The 17,090-nt window shown below is 45.2% G+C and overlaps 1 protein-coding gene across 1 annotated transcript; it reads left to right on the top strand.

The window, feature by feature from the left end:
* The first annotated feature begins 9,625 nt into the window (after positions 1-9,625).
* On the top strand, positions 9,626-15,492 carry HOXB9 (homeobox B9). Its single transcript, XM_074224196.1, has 2 exons — positions 9,626-10,231; positions 13,307-15,492. The coding sequence occupies exons 1-2, from the start codon at positions 9,721-9,723 to the stop codon at positions 13,540-13,542; spliced, it is 747 nt and encodes a 248-aa protein (XP_074080297.1). The 5' UTR covers positions 9,626-9,720; the 3' UTR covers positions 13,543-15,492.
* Positions 15,493-17,090: the final 1,598 nt, after the last annotated feature.

Genomic DNA, 17,090 nt, shown 5'->3' with positions numbered 1-17,090 from the left:
GCTCTTTTCTTCTCCAGAAAAACAAAAGAAAATAAACCACTACTTCCCCTCCACCCCCACCCCCAAAGCCTAACAATGAAAACAAAGCCTAGTCAATAACACAAACTACTGAAGAGGCAAAAACAGGTTTTTTGATATGAAGCATCCTAACCAGCCAGAATTTGGCCATGATTATAGTCATTCCTTCTCTCTTCCCTTTTGCCTTTAGGTACCCGGATCTCCTACTGTATCCTTTTTTTAATTAGGTTTTTTTTTTTTGCAAGGCAAATGGGGTTAAGTGGCTTGCCCAAGGGCATAGCGTCTGAGATCAGATTTGAATTCAGGTACTCCTGACTCCAGGACCGGTGTTCTATCCACCACACCACCTAGCTGCCCCTATCCTTTTTCTTCAAGAGAGTTTCCTAAGATCGATTCCACCCCCCCCCCCACCAGTTCCATGGTGCAAAATAAATGCCCATCTACACTAAAAAGCAATGAATCAAGGCAAGGATTTCAATGATTTTCTTCCCACCTAACAGCCCTCAAATTAAAATTGCATTTTCCGTCAAAACATTTAGATGACTGAGTTAAAAATGAACGAGAGCAGGAGAGAGTCTTGTATGGAAATACCTCCCAAGTTTCTGCTCCACTGATAGATTGGAAGGAAACCTGAGATGTGTAAATACCAATTGTATGGAGTCGAGTCATAAGACCCCAGTGGGTCTCAGGTCCTGGGGCTGACTCAGGGGTCTGGCTTAGAGTTGATTTTTTTTTCCTGTTTTTTTCCATAAGCCAAAGATCTGGTGATAAAGTTCTATTTTGATCTGCCTCCTCTGCCTTCCTCCTCTCATTCCCTACATCTCTGGGACTGGGTAAGCCTCTTTTGGAAACATTTAGCAGAGTCAAAAAGGTGGGAACAGTGGGGGATGGTTAAATCTATATTCTAAAGACTAGAGCTAGTTTTCTCTCTTACTGCAAAGTATCTTCAAAGAAGAAAGGGATCAAGATTTGGTTCTTCTATTTCTTGCTCATAAATTTGTTTCCTTTCTTTTTAGACTGCCCTATTCTCCCAACTCCCAACCCTCAGTTGCTTTGCTTTTCTCCACTGAAGGGGATGTAAACTGCTGAAAGTTCATCAACACAGTGAACTTTTATTGTATTTCCGGTATCTTAAATTTATACGTAGGTCCCACCCGGGTGGGGGGAATGGAGGGGGGAGGTTGAGGAATTAAGTTAGGCCTGGCTGTCTCCCTGTGAACTTCTTCAACTAGTCATTGCCCTTCATTCCATTAAGAATGCTATCCATTCTCAAAAACTTGAGTTTGGAGGCAGCTAGGAAATGAATTTAATTACTATATTCTTAGACACTTTTAATAATTTGAATCATCCTCTCCTCAACTCTCTACCAATGCATCAGCTTCTCAGGTAAGTTGGGTACTTCCAGGAGCAGAACCCAGCTCCCCAAATTGTGTTACTTTCAAGTGGGGAAAAAATCCTCACCTTTTTGTGAGGATTTATTGTGTGTTTAGGGAGAAGATCAATGGAGAAGGGTCTGGAAATTCAAATCAGGAAGCAAATTGAAGTCATTCTCAATACCTCTATTTTCCAGTCGATGTCCAAAGCTCCTGTTGGAAATGATGCTTTTAATATTCAACCTGAATATTCTTCCTAAGATTATCTCAAACCCTAAACATTTCATCAAATTTTTCTTTCTTTTACATGTTTTTATTCGACCCTTTCTCCCCTTGTGAATCTCCTTTCAGTTCTTTTCGCTCTCCTCTGAGTATGTCTCTGTCTTGACTTCCCCGAAATGATCTCACTGGGGAAGGCAGGCTGGAGTTTTTGGGGACTGGACTTTTCACTACATGGATTCTCACTGTTTGAAAGAATTGTCCTTTAAACAGCCCAGAAGTTTGGGGAGAGAATTAAGTGTAAACTTGAAAGCCAGACGGCAACTGTAGATGAGTTCTCCCTTCGAGTTCATCTAGTTTTTTCTTTTTAAGTTCTATAATCTGTTGAGATCAACAGTCGATATCTGGAAAGACTATGTGAAGACAAGGTAGGAAGCCTTCATAATGAATGGAAAAGAAGGGATCATTCTAGCTGCTCAGTTGCTTCTGCTTTTGTTTCACTCCAATTTAGCAGAGAATCTTTGGGGGAAAGAAGGGATGCCCCCGGAAAATAAGAAATAATTTCACTTCTAATTTCCTTCCTTGGAATCGATTCTTTTGTTACTTTTGTTCTCTAGCAACTGTTTTCTATTAAGAAAGAGGACTGAGGGGGAAAAAGTTTTAATTCGCAACTGATGTCAGACAAAATCATCCCGCAGGTTTTGCCTTCGGTCAGCCAAGACCCTGTCCCCAGAGCGTGAATGAGAACTGCTCAGTGGGTTAGGTAGTTTCCTGTTGTTGGGCCTAGATTTCTAAACACAAGAACATCAAACCACCTGATTCACTGCAGTTACTGCTCCTCGGTCAGACCCTGGGAGGGTCTGAAAGCCCGGCAGAGGTGAAAGAGGGGAGAGAACAGAGAGATCGGGCTCCCACCAAGGTTGGGGGAAGAACATCCTAGATGAGAGCAGAATTGCGCACAAACTTCCTCTTCTCTCTCTCTCTCTCTCTCTCTCTCTCTCTCTCTCTCTCTCTCTCTCTCTCTCTCTCTCTTTCTCTCTCTCTCTCTCTCTCCCTCCCTCCCTCTTTCTCTCTCCAAGTAGAGCTGGAAGTGATGTCAAGAATGAGCGGTGTTGGTCCTTGGACTTGTCAAGCTCCAGTGATGAAATTCTCAACTGATTCAGACTCACCAGGCTAGCTCAATATGTGCTGGAGGTGATGTCACTATCCCTCACCCCCTCATAGGGTTGGCAACTGAAGAACTCTTAGGGACACCAGTGAAAAAGTACTCGTTCATTCCGGGCCTTCCAAAAATCAATTAAATCCCAGATTCCTAACTTTGAGGGTCAAAGATGCAAAGAAATGTGATTCTCAATTTTTTCCACATTCATTATTGATTTTCCTGAAGAAGCCCCAAATACCCTAGAAGATCAATGGGCTGGCCCTAGAACACAGAAGGGATTTCTTTCCCTTCCTAGGGAGGTAATTTATACTAAACTAGTACTAAGCTATTTTGTCTCCTTGGCAAGTAAGGCACCCTGTCTTTCCCTCTACCAATGGGGGAAGGGGAGAAAAGAGTTCTCAAAGTCACCCCAAGGTCAAGCAGGATGTGAGAGATTTTGCAAACTAGGATTGAGAGAGTTAATATCCTAGGATTTCCAATACAGGAGAAGGTGCCTGAATTTTCCTTTTCTAGGAAGATCACTCAACTTTCCACGATTCTGAGTAATCCCTCGCTATCAGTACAATAGTGACCTTTCCAACCCATCAGTCATCCCAGAGACTGGATCAGCTCTCATTTTCATAGGCTATATCAGAAACTTGGTTCCAAAGAGTTTATGGTTCTGAGGGCAGGGAAACTTCACTAGGAGAAACTGATAGTTTCTTGAAAGGAACTCAGTGTTGCATGGGGTCAAGCTCAGTTCCAGGGCAAAAGTTTGTAAGGAGCTCACAAATTTTAGGGTTTTTCAAGTTGCAGTGCCTTTCTGTCCGTGGAGTTATTAAGTTGTAGGGTATTCAATCGATGGGGGAAAGAGAGGCAAAGGAAGTCAGAAAGCATAAGGGACTTTTGTTTCCAGCCCTCTTAGTCCTCGTCTGCCTTAAGCTGAGAGACACAGTAAAGGGAGTGGTAGTCAGCTCCCATGAACAAGTAAGAGAGGTCTTCAGCCCATGGTTCGACTTTTGGAAATTTTTGAACTCTGTTTAAAGAATCCCAATAAATAATTTTAAACTCACACTCGCTTTTTCAGAGGATAAGACATTCAGTCCCCCTGCCCCCGAATTCTCTTCCAAAGACCAATTCTCTTCCAGTTCTGGGACTCAGGGGTTCATGAAAGGGATAAGAATTTTTCATTTCCCTAAACCTTATCTAGCTTTTCTTTGGATCATTTCAGCTCCTGTAAAGTTTTAATTTGGCTCAGTGATTGCATTCCACCCCCAACGGCCTTCAACTGCCCTCTCTCCCAACATGAACCCCTTCTGGAAAAGCACTGAGAAAAAAAAAGAAGGGGGAGGGAGAGAAAGAAAGAATCTTTGGAAAACAGAAAGGTTTACGACAACCACAGGTTTTATGGAAGTCATTCTGCAATAACCTTTTACCTGGAGCGGATCCTTCCCCGCCCAGCCTGCTCTCCTTCCCTCCATATAGTCTCCGTTTGGTTCCTCCAATCCCTCACCCAAAGATACAATGATCCCCCCTTCATCTTCCTCCCACAACCCAGATGCTAGTTGGGGGCACTTAAAGTTTGTAAGAGTAGCTGAAAATCCCTGCAGAGGGATTCTGCCCACTTTGGGGATGGTCTCTGCTACATGCAAGTATGCAGTAATTACAGCTTGCCCAACCTTTGGAATGTATCTCTTTGAAACCACAAAATCTTTGGTGTCTTCATCCCTGTAAGTCCTGGGGAGAAATATCCTTCCTGCTTTTTTGGGTCTCCCACCAAAACTGATACCAGAGGTTAAATAGAGAAATTCGGAACAACTGAATGATAGTGTGTGCTTCCTCTTAAGTGATTCATCAGGAACTTCTAGGTAGAACTACCTAGCTAGCATCGGATGCACACACACACACACACACACACACACAGGCATATCTGATATATCTATGTATGTATGTATGTATATATGTATCTATCTATGTAAAATGTGATTTTAATTTTAAAAAAGACGATTAGGGTCCATTCCTCTACATACATTAAAACAAACAGATTTTCTTGCTCTTTGTGTGTGTAGAGTTCGTGCAGAAGAAAAATAGCACCAAATCCCCAGTCTCATGTGCCCATTTATGTGCATTTCATTCACTTACAAAGGGATGTCTGTGGATCTGAATTTTATTAAGAGTCAGAGCAGGTATACATCGATGCACAATACATATGCACACATTACATAAGTGTGTGTATGTAACATCAGTTTGGGGGACTTGTAGCCAGGTCAGACTCCAAAGTAGTGAGAATGGTTTCTAATTTTTCTCTGTGTTTTGTAGGAGCTCTCTCAATATTTTATCATGAAACTGTAAGCATAAATTCGCAGCTATCTGTATGATATATAAAATATATTGTTTAGGCACATAGAAGTTCAGATGTTAGACACATTCAACTTCCCAATCCAACAACTTTCTAAAGCATCTACTATGTGAAGGGTACATACACAGGCGCACATAATTGTATATATAACTTATGTAAATATACACAATAGAATATTGGGGATACATTATACACAAAAGTACAAATTCCATTTTTATATATATGAGTCACTATTTATCTATTCTATGGCTGCTCTATTATTTGTATGTTCATATTTCATAAATGCATATATACACAATTAAATATTAGAGTCAGTCAGACTTAGTATTTACCATAAGTACATATTTATTATATTCACAGGCATTATATATAATGTATGTATTATAGAACAGTGCCTTAGAGCAGTAGTAGGCACTAGATAAATGCTTGTTGATGTGACAAACATAAACTATATATGCTTACATTTTTGTTAGTTTGTTGTTTCCTTCCTTCTTTCCTTTCTTCCTTTCCTTCATACTTTCCTTTCTTTCCTGTCCTTTCCATCCTCTCTTCCTTCTTTATTTCCTTCCTTCCATCCTTCCTTTTTTTTTCTCTCATTCTATCTCACTGTCTCTCTTTCTGGACGTCAACAAGAAAATCTTCAGAGTACTCAGCCAGAGGTCCTAGCACGAACTCACCCGAGATTCCTTGTCCAGTGTCTCAGACTCCATTCTTCTCAAGAATTAAAGTCCATGGGCCCTCAAATGTATGGAGGAAGTCAACTGGGAAGATGTTCTGGATTCCACAAGGGGTCTTTCCCGCGATTCCAATCCCAGCTGATTGTATTCAGTCACTGATTCTATGCAGAAAATAGCAAGAGCTGAGAGAGAAGACGGATCTTCTGCCTATAAGAAATAAAAGATGTTTTGTGCTTTAGGATTTTTTTGCTGTGTCGGTGGGGGAAGGGGAAGGAAATGTCTGATCGTCTTAGGAAGGATAATTCAGGCCTCAAATTGTTCTCTAGAAAGAGTCTTTCAGTGCCCAATTCTGGGCTTCTAAAGTCTTATTTAATAGTGACCACAATTATGATTGATTTCATTGGAAGAGAAATAAGATTTCTGTTCTTTATCCAGGGCCCCTCGGTCTTAAAGCCCCTTCTCTCCCCGAGAAGACAAGGTGGCTTGCATAGACATTTATAATACAGCACTTTCCTGACTTTAGGGAGCGATCTGGGCCTAGATCTTACTTTTTTGGGGGTCTGCATCCACTCCCCAATCCAAAGGAAAATCGTGGAGGGCTTCAGAACTCAGAAATCCTCATTTGGAAAACTGAGGTTTCCATAGTAATCCTCCCTGCATTCCTTTACCCCTCAAAGGCTTTTCGGGGTGGATTCAGTGGCAAATCTTCAGTGGGTGAAAATTTCACACACAGGCGCACAACTGAAGAGGAAGCTTCAGATCACTCCAAGAAAAGGAAAGAGAGGAAGAGAAGCTGCAATCTCCCCATAATCGCCTTCTACTTTCAGGGCTCCCTCGAAGAATTTCTCTAGAACAGGGCAATAGTCCCTCTGACTCACGGCTGATCACCCTAATCCAGGAGCCAAACTGATAAAGAAATCTTTATCTCTTGGAACTTTTCAGATTTGCCCCAGTTTCTCTGGGAGTAAGGAGAAGAGAAGTCTTAAACCTTACAGTTCTCTTTCCTCTGCCCCTGTTAAACTTTAAATGACAATCTTTTTTGCCAGACCTTTCTATTTTCTTCTCTTTCTTTCTTCCTTCCTTCCTTCTTTCTTTTTCTTTCTTTTCTTTTCTTTTTTGAATGAGGCTTACTAATCGTAATAGGCTACCGGGACTCTGGCGTCCTAAAGGCTGAAGAACAGAGACTAGCAGCGTTGGAGATCGGAAGGGCTAAGGAGCCTCAGGAAATACCAAACAGAGCAACTCGACTTCGTGAGTGTGTGTATGCATATATTCATACATGTATGTATGTATATGACATACACATATACACATGCATATAAACAAACATACTTTGTGTGTTTTTATAAATGTACGTGAATATATTCAGTCTCCAACCTCCACGTCCGTTTGAGCTCTAATTTATGTACTACAGAAAATTATATACTCAGTCCTGCCATGGTTCATAACGCGGTTATTTATGAAAGGGGAGGAAGGTTTTTTTTTCCTCGGGAATATATTTATTACAGGTAAGCCGACAGCAGGCTCCATTCGTCTCACAAATAGAGAACAGGTGTTTAAGTTTTATATTGATTCAGGACGGCTCTTTGCTCGGCATTTTCCTTCTCTGTTCCAGCCTTGCTGCATCTTTTCCTGGCTCTGCCAAGCATCCCTGAGTCAGTTAGGGTCAAACCACACTGGGCTCTTCTCTCGAAGGAGCCTGGGGGAAAAGCCCATGGTCCCTCACATTCTTGGACCCTGAGTCTATTGGGCTGTCGCCCTTAGGGAAGCTAGGTTCCAGAAGGAGGAGGAGATGGGAATGGGGATGGCAGGACGGTTCTAAATGCCAGATTTGATCTTTAAAAAATCATTTTGGAATCGCCATCATGGAAAGAAATATGGCGCGTTGCCCTCGTATTTCACATGTAATGACATGAGATGGCTTCATTTAGAAAGAATAAAGAGAGGGAAGGGAGGAGGAATCTCACCTCCCCCCAAGATGACCTGAAGGCAGCAAAAAATCGAAAAATCATAAGTTGAAATGACCCTATATCCTTTTGTTAAGGGTACAGGGCTACCAGAGAGACGTGGAACTGGAGACAGCTTGCTCGAATACCCCCCGGCCTCTTCAAGACTCTTACTGCTGCAGAGGGATTAAGTTTTTCAAGACATTTATTGAGCAGGACACTGAGGCTTTCAGCACCTCACTTTTAAAACATCTCACAACAGCAACCCTGGAAAAAAAACTCTACCCAAAGTAGTCATATTCCAATAAAGATCCCCTTTCTGCGTGTCCTCCCCTTCCTCCGCACCACATTTTCCTAGAGTAGGTCCCAAACTTCTTGGGACTCCCCAACTAAGGAGCAGGCCACTGAGGATTTTCTTGGAAAAAAGGAGGAAAGGAAGCTTGGTGAGATGGGAGTCAAACCAAGGTGTTGGTCTGGTCTCTCAAGTGCCTGCGAAGTTTATATCAATTAAACGCGCTCTTCGGAAGCGCCTGCTAGGCTACCAGGGAGGGGGGGAGGCCATTTCTTCAATCTTTTCTCGGCTGCCTCATGATTGCCTTACAGGAGGCAATGTAGTAGCCTGCCTAAGAGAAGTCGAGCCAGAGAGAAAGAAGGGGAAAGGACCTGTTCCTGAGTCTCCATTACAACCTCAAGTTGTGGGACTGGGGGCCTCTAGGACAACTGGAAAAGAGAAAATAACTACTTCCCAATCCAAAGGATCAGTTCACATTGGGCACCTTTATCTTTCGATCTTCCCTTCTTGTAACTGGAGTAATCCTCAAATTACTGACCCTTCCTTCACATGACAAAACTAGATTAATTTTGTGAACTGAAGGCGCAAAGAACTACAGACCACAGGGAAGTTCTTGCATCCCCTTCTCCGGCTAAAATCACAGGCATCTCGAGTTAAGTTTTTATTAAACTATTTACCCGGCACAAGTTCGCCCGGTCCAGTTTATTCTCTACACTGTATTGTACTAACCAATTCAACTCAGGTTGGCTCTGATTTCAAGCGGGGGAGTTGGTGGACTAATCTCTCCCCCTCCTTTACGTTATTTGTTTGTGGTCTTATTTAGGTGACTGGGGAGGTCGAACGCTTAGGGCTGTCAATCCCTCTCCGACCCAAATAAAGATGCCGAAAAAGCTAGGCCACTCATTTCCCCCCAAACTCCCCACTAAGGATCTTTTCCTGTGTGTGTGTGTGTGTGTGTGTGTGTGTGTGTGTGTCTTCTTTCATTAGCTCATCCAGTTTCTCTCAGTTTTAAAATAAGAACAAATTTATATTTCAATAGCCTGGTAACGGGAAAGGAGGCTTTGACAGTGGTGGGAGAGTGAGGGGTGGGAGTGTGAAGGAGCGGAAACCATCTATTTTTTAATTATTCCTTAGGATCTCTCCGACTGCTCTTCAGGCTGGGGCCCTTTCCCTTTGCGACCCGCCAGGGGAGAGTGCTGAGCAGTCAGAGTCCCTTCGACGAAGCGCACTGCTTTCTCCGCCCGCTACCCTACCCCCGCCCATGTTGAGAGTTAGCCCCCCTTCCTCTAAACGGGGGGGACCCCGGGCGGCCGGCGGCTCGGGCTGAGGTTACGTGGTCGCTGGAGCCCTGACGTGTTGCCACATTGCATAAAACAATTCATCCTTGATATGGAATGCAGCGCGGATGACAGCGGGAGCGCAGCCCCCTCGCTCGATTGATTTACGTCGAAGCTGACGCTTTATCAGGCAGTCGGAAAAACTTTGACCAATCATTTTGCAAGAAGCGCCGAGCCCGGCTGCTCAACTGTACTTTGTTGGCTGAGAAGTTGAGCAGGGGGTGGGGGTGGGTGGGTGGGGGGTTGGGGGGTCGCGTCCAAACCCTCAGACCTGTCCTGTAGCCACCTCTCCCGATATAGGGCGCCTCCGCGCTAGCGTTTCCCTTCCCTGAAAACGCTCCCTGTATAATGTCTGAGAATGTCCATTTCTGGGACGCTTAGCAGTTATTATGTTGACTCGATCATAAGTCACGAGAGTGAAGACGCGCCTCCAGCCAAGTTTCCTTCCGGCCAATACACGAGTCCTCGCCAAGCCGGCCACGCGGAGCATCTCGAATTCCCCTCCTGTAGTTTCCAGCCCAAAGCTCCTGTCTTCAGCGCCTCGTGGACGCCTCTGAGCCCTCACTCATCGGGGAGTCTCCCTTCTGTCTACCACCCGTATATCCAACATCAGAGCGTCCCGCCTTCGGAGAGCAGGTATCTCCGCACCTGGTTGGAGCCGGTGCCCAGGAGTGAGGGGGGGGCCGGGCAGCCCCTGGTGAAAGCGGAGCCGCTGCTGGGGGGCTCAGGGGAGCTCCTTAAGCAGGGTACCCCGGAGTACAATTTAGAAACTTCGTCCGGAAGGGAAGCTATCCTATCTAATCAAAGACCCGGCTACGGAGACAATAAACTTTGTGAAGGAAGCGAAGACAAAGAGAGGCCTGATCAAAGTAAGTTATAAAAAGTGAGGAAATGCCGAGGCAGCTAGAGAGCGAAGGGTGGGAGGGAGGAGGTGGGGAGGTGGGAGGGAGGTAATAAACCCCGGACAATGTAAAGTTACAACGATGTCGGGAGAGAGTGAGAGAGAAGGAGGGCGGGATACTCGGAAGTGGGGCAGGCCAACTTCCCCGGGAGGCGGGAAAAGGGGTAGATGTGGCAGTCCCCTTAAAATTCTAGGGAGAGCTTTGTCCAGGCGATAAAGACAGCTAGCCCGGTTTCCCGAGTTCCCTCTTCCTTCTCTCTGTTTTTCTCTCCCGCACTGGAAGGCGAGGAGTTGCTGGCTGAACTGGAGCGAAGTTGAAGGGCGAGGGTCACTGAATTAGCAGGGAGAGACTTTAGGGACCAGGAGGAGCAAAAAAAGGCGCAAAAGATGGGGGGGGGGATCTAGGAAGCTTTGAAGAGACCTTGGCCCCGAGACTTAACCTGCCAAGTTTCCTCTGACTGAGAAAGTGTATGTGTATGGGGAGGGATCTGGGGACAGTTAGAACTCTCGAGTTTCTTAGATTAAATTCACTGTTGGTGAAATGAATATTTCTGAGCCACGCGCAAACAGTAAAAACAAACAAACAGCAAAGAGCCGAAGGATTGGAAGGAGGGAGGGGGAGCCTCATTAGGGTTTTATTTGCAATGCAACAGCTTGGTGAATTGTTCAAACTGGATCACGCGCCGCTTCCGTCCCCTATTTGGAGGAGGGAGGGAGAGAATGATGAAGGAAAGGGACAAAAACAATCACAATAATAGTACCCAAGACTTCCGACTTCATCCAGTCCCAACCTTGCCAGCTCCGCCTCGCCAGCTCCCCCCTCCGGGTCTGGAGTTGATGTGGGTACGGGCGCAGCAAACCTGGAAGAACCAGAAGCCTGTAATAAAGCCTCACTCTTCCTGAATGGCTTTCTGGTCCTTCTGCGCTAAAGTCAGTCCCACATTACTTTTGCTTTCTTCTCAGCTGAGGATGATTCACCTTACGAAGCCCCAAACTTCTCCCTCAGGGGTACACTCTCTCAGTGCCCTCTGTAGGCTGTAACATTACGTCTTAGTTGGAACGCTTTGACACCTCAGGGGTCTGCTTTAAACTTCCCTGGACCTATAGCTCCTGACTTAGAAGTCGAACTCCCAAAGTTATATTGGAGAGCTGATGATGTTGACTGGGTGTGAGGGGGCTAAAGGTGAGCTTAACTTTTCTGGATGGAGCTTATCCTACACTGCTTCCCTTTCTGCAGTCCCCTCCGTCAAAAAACCCTTCAGGAATACCCCTTTCCAGATGCTCCAGTCTTTCAGAAGTAGCAAGTCCCCTGGTATTGCTTATCCTCGTTTTTGAAATCGAGTAGAGGAAATAAGGTAGGAGGTACTTGGGCAAAAACATGCCTCCAAACAATAAACAAAGCCTAGTCGAGACGTGACAAGGTTTCTCTCTCTCTCTCTCTCTCTCTCTCTCTCTCTCTCTCTCTCCCTCCCTCTCCCTCTCTTCGTAGGGAGCTTCATTTCACTTCTGGCTCCCCTCTGTCTGATTCCTCATGGTTTTTCCATGTCAGAGTGGTCTGGAGAGGGATAGCAATAAGAGGTAGGGGCGAAGGAGGTGGCTCATCAGGGTTAGAGCTGCTCTGCTGAAAAAAAACCCGACTTCCCCCAACCCTCTCTCTCTACCGAACAAATGTCCCCCTAGAACTGACCGAACCGAGACGAGGAGTTTGTATTTTAGGAGGACTCCCATAGCCTCCCACAAAGCCCCAAACTCGGCCTCGAAATCCCATTAAAGAGAGGGAGCAGCTTCACCAGCATCAATTATTAACAGCTTTCTTCCTCTTTAATATTTAATGTTGCTCCATGTCCCAGCCCAGTCAATCACATTAAGGAAATAGCGCAGCAAATTGGTGAGACACGGTACTTATAACGTCAGATTAACCGGATTTTTTTTTTTTTAATATTCAGGGCATTCCATTTCGGGAGAGGAAATCAACCCAGGCCGGTTGTTGTTCTCCATTGGTTCAGCTTTATTTCCAAAATTCAGAATATAATCACGGGGAGAAGGAGGCAGAGAAAAGGATCATTTCTTAGTTTTTTTCCCCTCTTCTCCCCCCCCCCTCCATTCTTCTTCCTCTTTCTCCCATTTTTGCACACAGTATGATCATTAGGCTAAGTAGATGTGTGGATGGGTGGGAGAGAGACTTGAAACCAGGGCTCTTGCTCCCCACCCCACTCCCTTCAATTTCCCTGCATATTTCCTCTGAACCTTGTCTTAACCAAACTCTGAGGCCTAGAAAGGCCAAGGTGAGAATATTACAAACATAAGTTAATTCAGAGCCACGGGCAAAGGCGCGTGGGTTGTAGTTGACAAATGGTTTCAATAGGAATGTATGCCCAGACATTCATGTGCCCGTATGCTTGTGAATTTGGGTGTTCTTATATGTGTTTTGACACGAATACACAAGTCTGGAGAGGCTTGGCAGGGGCTCAGAGCAATTTCCATAACGAAGTAAAGTTAATATTGGGGAGAATTTAGCTGTTTCCGACCTCAAATCTCTGCCCCTTGTTAAGAACCTTCCCCTTATCTCTTTCTCTCATCAGTTCTTTTACACTTTTCTAATTCTGAGCAATATAGAAAAGGACTTTTAGCCCTATACAGTTTCAAAAAGAGCTTTGGTCTGTTGAAAACTGTTTAAGATTTGGGCTGGGGTAGGAAAGGGGACGGATCAGTTCCAGGCTGGAAAACTTGAACAAGGCAATTGTCATAAAACACTATATAATTGGTATGTCGTCATTATTATTATTATTTTCTTAGCGATTCCTTTTAGGTGAATTTCCACCTCCAGGTGATGCCTGAGGAGGGGGGAGGGGAGAACAGATGAACGAACTGGGTATTTATTGTCCCCTAAAATACTGAAGCCCAGAATGCATATGGACTACTGACTAGAGGGGGAGAGGTCAGGGGCCATATCCTGAAACTATAAAGGTTGGGGGGGATCGATTCTCTTCCTGGCCATCTTTTCTCTTCCTCTCTTTTGATTCTATCGCTCCTTCTCTTTCAGCCAATCCCTCTGCCAACTGGTTGCATGCCCGATCCTCCAGGAAAAAGCGATGCCCTTACACCAAATACCAGACGCTGGAATTAGAGAAGGAGTTTCTATTCAATATGTACCTCACCAGGGACCGTAGGCACGAGGTGGCCAGACTCCTCAACTTGAGTGAGAGACAAGTCAAAATCTGGTTTCAGAACCGACGGATGAAAATGAAGAAAATGAATAAGGAACAAGGCAAAGAATAGACAGCGCGACCCTCCCCACCCCCTTCCCATGCCCTCACTTGCCCCCTCACTTCCATCGAATCTTATTTATAAGCGATGGTCACAACACGATGCTACCAGAGTTTCAGTCATGCAAACGGGAAGGGGGTTCCTCTCATTCTGTCGCAGACTTTTTCTGTGCCCAAAAGCCTGGTTTTGAACTTCTCCTTCTCCTTTGAATTCCCCAGCAGATTAACTGAAGATGCTTTGGGGAACTCCAGAATGGAGCAGTAGAAATGGGAAGAGGGTAGGTAGTTGCTTTAGAAAGCAGATGAAACCAGTTCAGATCCTTTTAACAGATAGGAAACTATGACCCAAATTAGTCTGGCCGCCTCCCTCAGTCCCTGTAGTGGGTTAGGACACCACTTTTGCTGGCCACATAGAAACCCGCTCTTGGAGACCCTTCAACACATAAGCCCGATAGATGCCTGTATAAATACATGGGTCAAAACCGAATGACGTTCTCACTGTACACAAAATACACACACTTACACATACACCTATACATACCTGAACAAGCTTCTTCAACTTAAACAAATGCAGGCATAGGAACATACAAAATTATAAGTAAGCCTCGCAGGATCTCCCTCCAGGTTATAGTTCCACGACAGGGTCTGGTGCAACCCCTGTCTCCTCGCTCCCTCCCCCAGATAAATGCTAGTTGTTCTTAGAATGAAAGTCTCATTCGCTCAAAGAAAATCCACTCGTTTATTCGAACAAACATATACACCCAACAGAAAACGTTGCCCAGAGTGAGAATCTGGGGTGGGGTGGGGAAACAGTAAAGTTGGTCTTGTCCGAATTCACTGTCTCCAGGTTCCTTACCTAGCTTCCTGACAGGCTCCCACTACATTTATGCTAAAGACAGACTAATTTTACCCGCTCCTTTCCTTTTCATTTTCTTCTTCCCCCATATCTCCATTTTTGTTTTTGTGCTGTGTTGAGAAATGCCAGACCTTGCCCTGCAGTCTTCCCACTTCGCTCAGGCCCTGAACCTTGGAATAGTGCAGAAACAGCCCGGACAAACCATCTAATTAATACCTTGGAGAGTAAATCCAGCTCCCTCCATTCACTTTACCCGGCGCTCTATTCACCGAGACAAGGCCGGGAGACTCCGATTTGTAATTTATTGTGAATCGATTCCCTCCTCGCTCCCTTCCAAGAGGAGCTATGAGTGACAAAACTGAGTTGTGACTCCAATAAGGACCCACAGAGGTCTTCTCTTTTTCCTTCATACTGCTTTGTTTCTGGTCCAATATGTCCGCAAAAAGCCAGTGGAATCCGTGGACTCCCGAAGTTTCCTCTCGGAAGGGAAGGATCGGTCCTGCTGTTTTTCATCTCGCACTGGAAAAGGAAACCCGAGACCCTCTGGGCCGCGCAGAGGATCCGGACAGGATCCCGGACTTGGGACCACTATTGTACCAGGACGCCTTCCCCCGGGCCTAGTCCCGGGTGGAAAGGACGAATGGAAGTCTTCAGAGAGACAAACTGACGCTTTCTTTCAGTCCCTCCTCCGTCCCTCCCCGTGCCCGCACTCCCCATACCAGGTTTTGGAAGAACCATCTTTCCTTGTCCCCAGGCTACTCGAAGGTGGAATTCGCTTAGAACTTTTTGCTATGTCGGTGGGTGTTGTAATGTTGTGTTAGTGTTTGTGCTTTTTGGGGGGGACCATGCCTCCTGATTTCGGTTGCCACTTATTTTGGGGAGGGGGGAGGGAAAGAAGAGAGGGGTGGGGTTGAGTACAGAGCTCAGATTGTTCGTTTTGGAAGAAAAAAGAGGATTCCCCCCAAAATATACATATATATATATCTCAAAATAAATTTCTTTTGCGTGCATCTCTTGTCTCTCCCTCTCACCCGCCTAAGCCCTTGCCTTGTTCCCGGGAAGGCTGATTCGGGGGACAAATGATCAGTTTTCTCAGGTGGAACTCCCCTAATCCTACATAAGGATAGTTGAGGAGCTACCCACCACTCTCACCTCCACCGTTTCCACTCCTAGAGACCGTGGGTTTTATGTTTGTTCTCAGGCTGAGCTTCTAAATTCGGGAACCTGAAACTCAAATACGGTGAAGGGGGGGGAAGAGAGATTATGGATGAAATGGCTCTGTGGTTGGAGGGGTGCTGATTTTTCCCTCTCAGGTTCCTTACACTCGCTCATATCCCGACTTGGAGGGATTCCTTCTACTTCCAGTCTAAACCATTTTACTGGGTCTAAAACGGCCTAAATACCGGCTTCTGTCTTCTGGTTTCCACTGTCTTGAACAAATTATGTCACCTTTAAGTAGTCATAGGTAAATAAAGGCAGGTTAAATACTTAAGACCCCGTAACATTACTTCTCTTCCAATGTAGAACCCCCCCCCCCCACATACACACACACACTCTAGGATCAGCTTGCCTTGACTGATTTGCTGCAAGCGGGAATTTCCGGAGTCGGAAAAGAAGGCCTGTTTCTTCCAGGTTTCTCTGGGAGAATCATTTCTTCAGAACTTCCATGGAAGTATTCCAGTGCCCCATCTTCTGTCTTCACAGGAAAAAATCAGGTTCTTATGGGGACAAGGGTCTCTAATTTGAATTCGTTTGGAAAAACCCTCTCTTCGATCTTTCTTTCTCATTTTTCTTCACTTAGGCTCAACAACCTTCGCAGGATTTGAGATTTGGAGTGCCTTCTTTAAGGTTTTTGTTTTCCTTTGTCTTACCTCAACTACAGGTAGTAGTTAGGGAGTGTACTCTTAGAAAGCACGAAAGACTGCTAGGGAGAAGAAGAGTCTGGGCTGTTTTTCTTTCCAGGACCCCCTTTGAGAAGCATCGGTTTGGATTCTTGAGGCTCTGGGTTCCCTCTCTTTGCTGGATTTAGATTGCCTCTCAACCTTGGAGCAAGCTCCCAATCTCCCCAATCCCTTCTAGTTAAAAGTTTATAATAATTTTGGAGTAGTAGTCCCACTACCTGGGATGACCTAACTTGGGTGTACCAATGAATCTTGCATCTCTGACCTCATCCTAAGTTGTTCCTCAACCTGCAGATGCCAGGGGTCCACTCTCTTACTCACTGGGGTTGTAAGAGGAGGGAAGAACTTAGGACTGAGGAGCCCAGAAAATTAAATGGAGACCTGCTCCCTTCAAACTAAGGGAAAATAAATAAATGGGAATGAGAACTATTAAGGGAAAGAAATCTGGAAGCCTGTGTTAAGGGACTTCCTTCACACCCTATGGATGTTCTAAGTAATAGAAAACATAGACTTTTATTATATATCGTAGAAAATATATTACATGCGTAGTAATTGGCCCGGTCCTTGCTGATGCAGCTCTGTGGTCGGCAGATAGCGCTGAGCTCTTCTCCACTGAAGCCCAGTGAGGAGAGCGGACATCAGCAGGAAACAGAGCTAGGGAACCAGAGAAAGAGACTTCGCAGTGGCGCCGGGTCCCACGGATGGGAGGTGGCTACTTTGAAGGGGAAAACAAAGAGGGGAGAGATGACTTGTAAAGGGAAGGAGACTGGGAAGTCACTTGTCACTGAAAAGGGAAAAATACAG

The sequence above is a fragment of the Macrotis lagotis genome, chromosome 2, assembly GCF_037893015.1.
Source record: "Macrotis lagotis isolate mMagLag1 chromosome 2, bilby.v1.9.chrom.fasta, whole genome shotgun sequence".
NCBI classification, from domain to species: Eukaryota; Metazoa; Chordata; class Mammalia; order Peramelemorphia; family Peramelidae; genus Macrotis; species Macrotis lagotis.
This window is presented reverse-complemented; position numbering and strand designations above follow the sequence as displayed.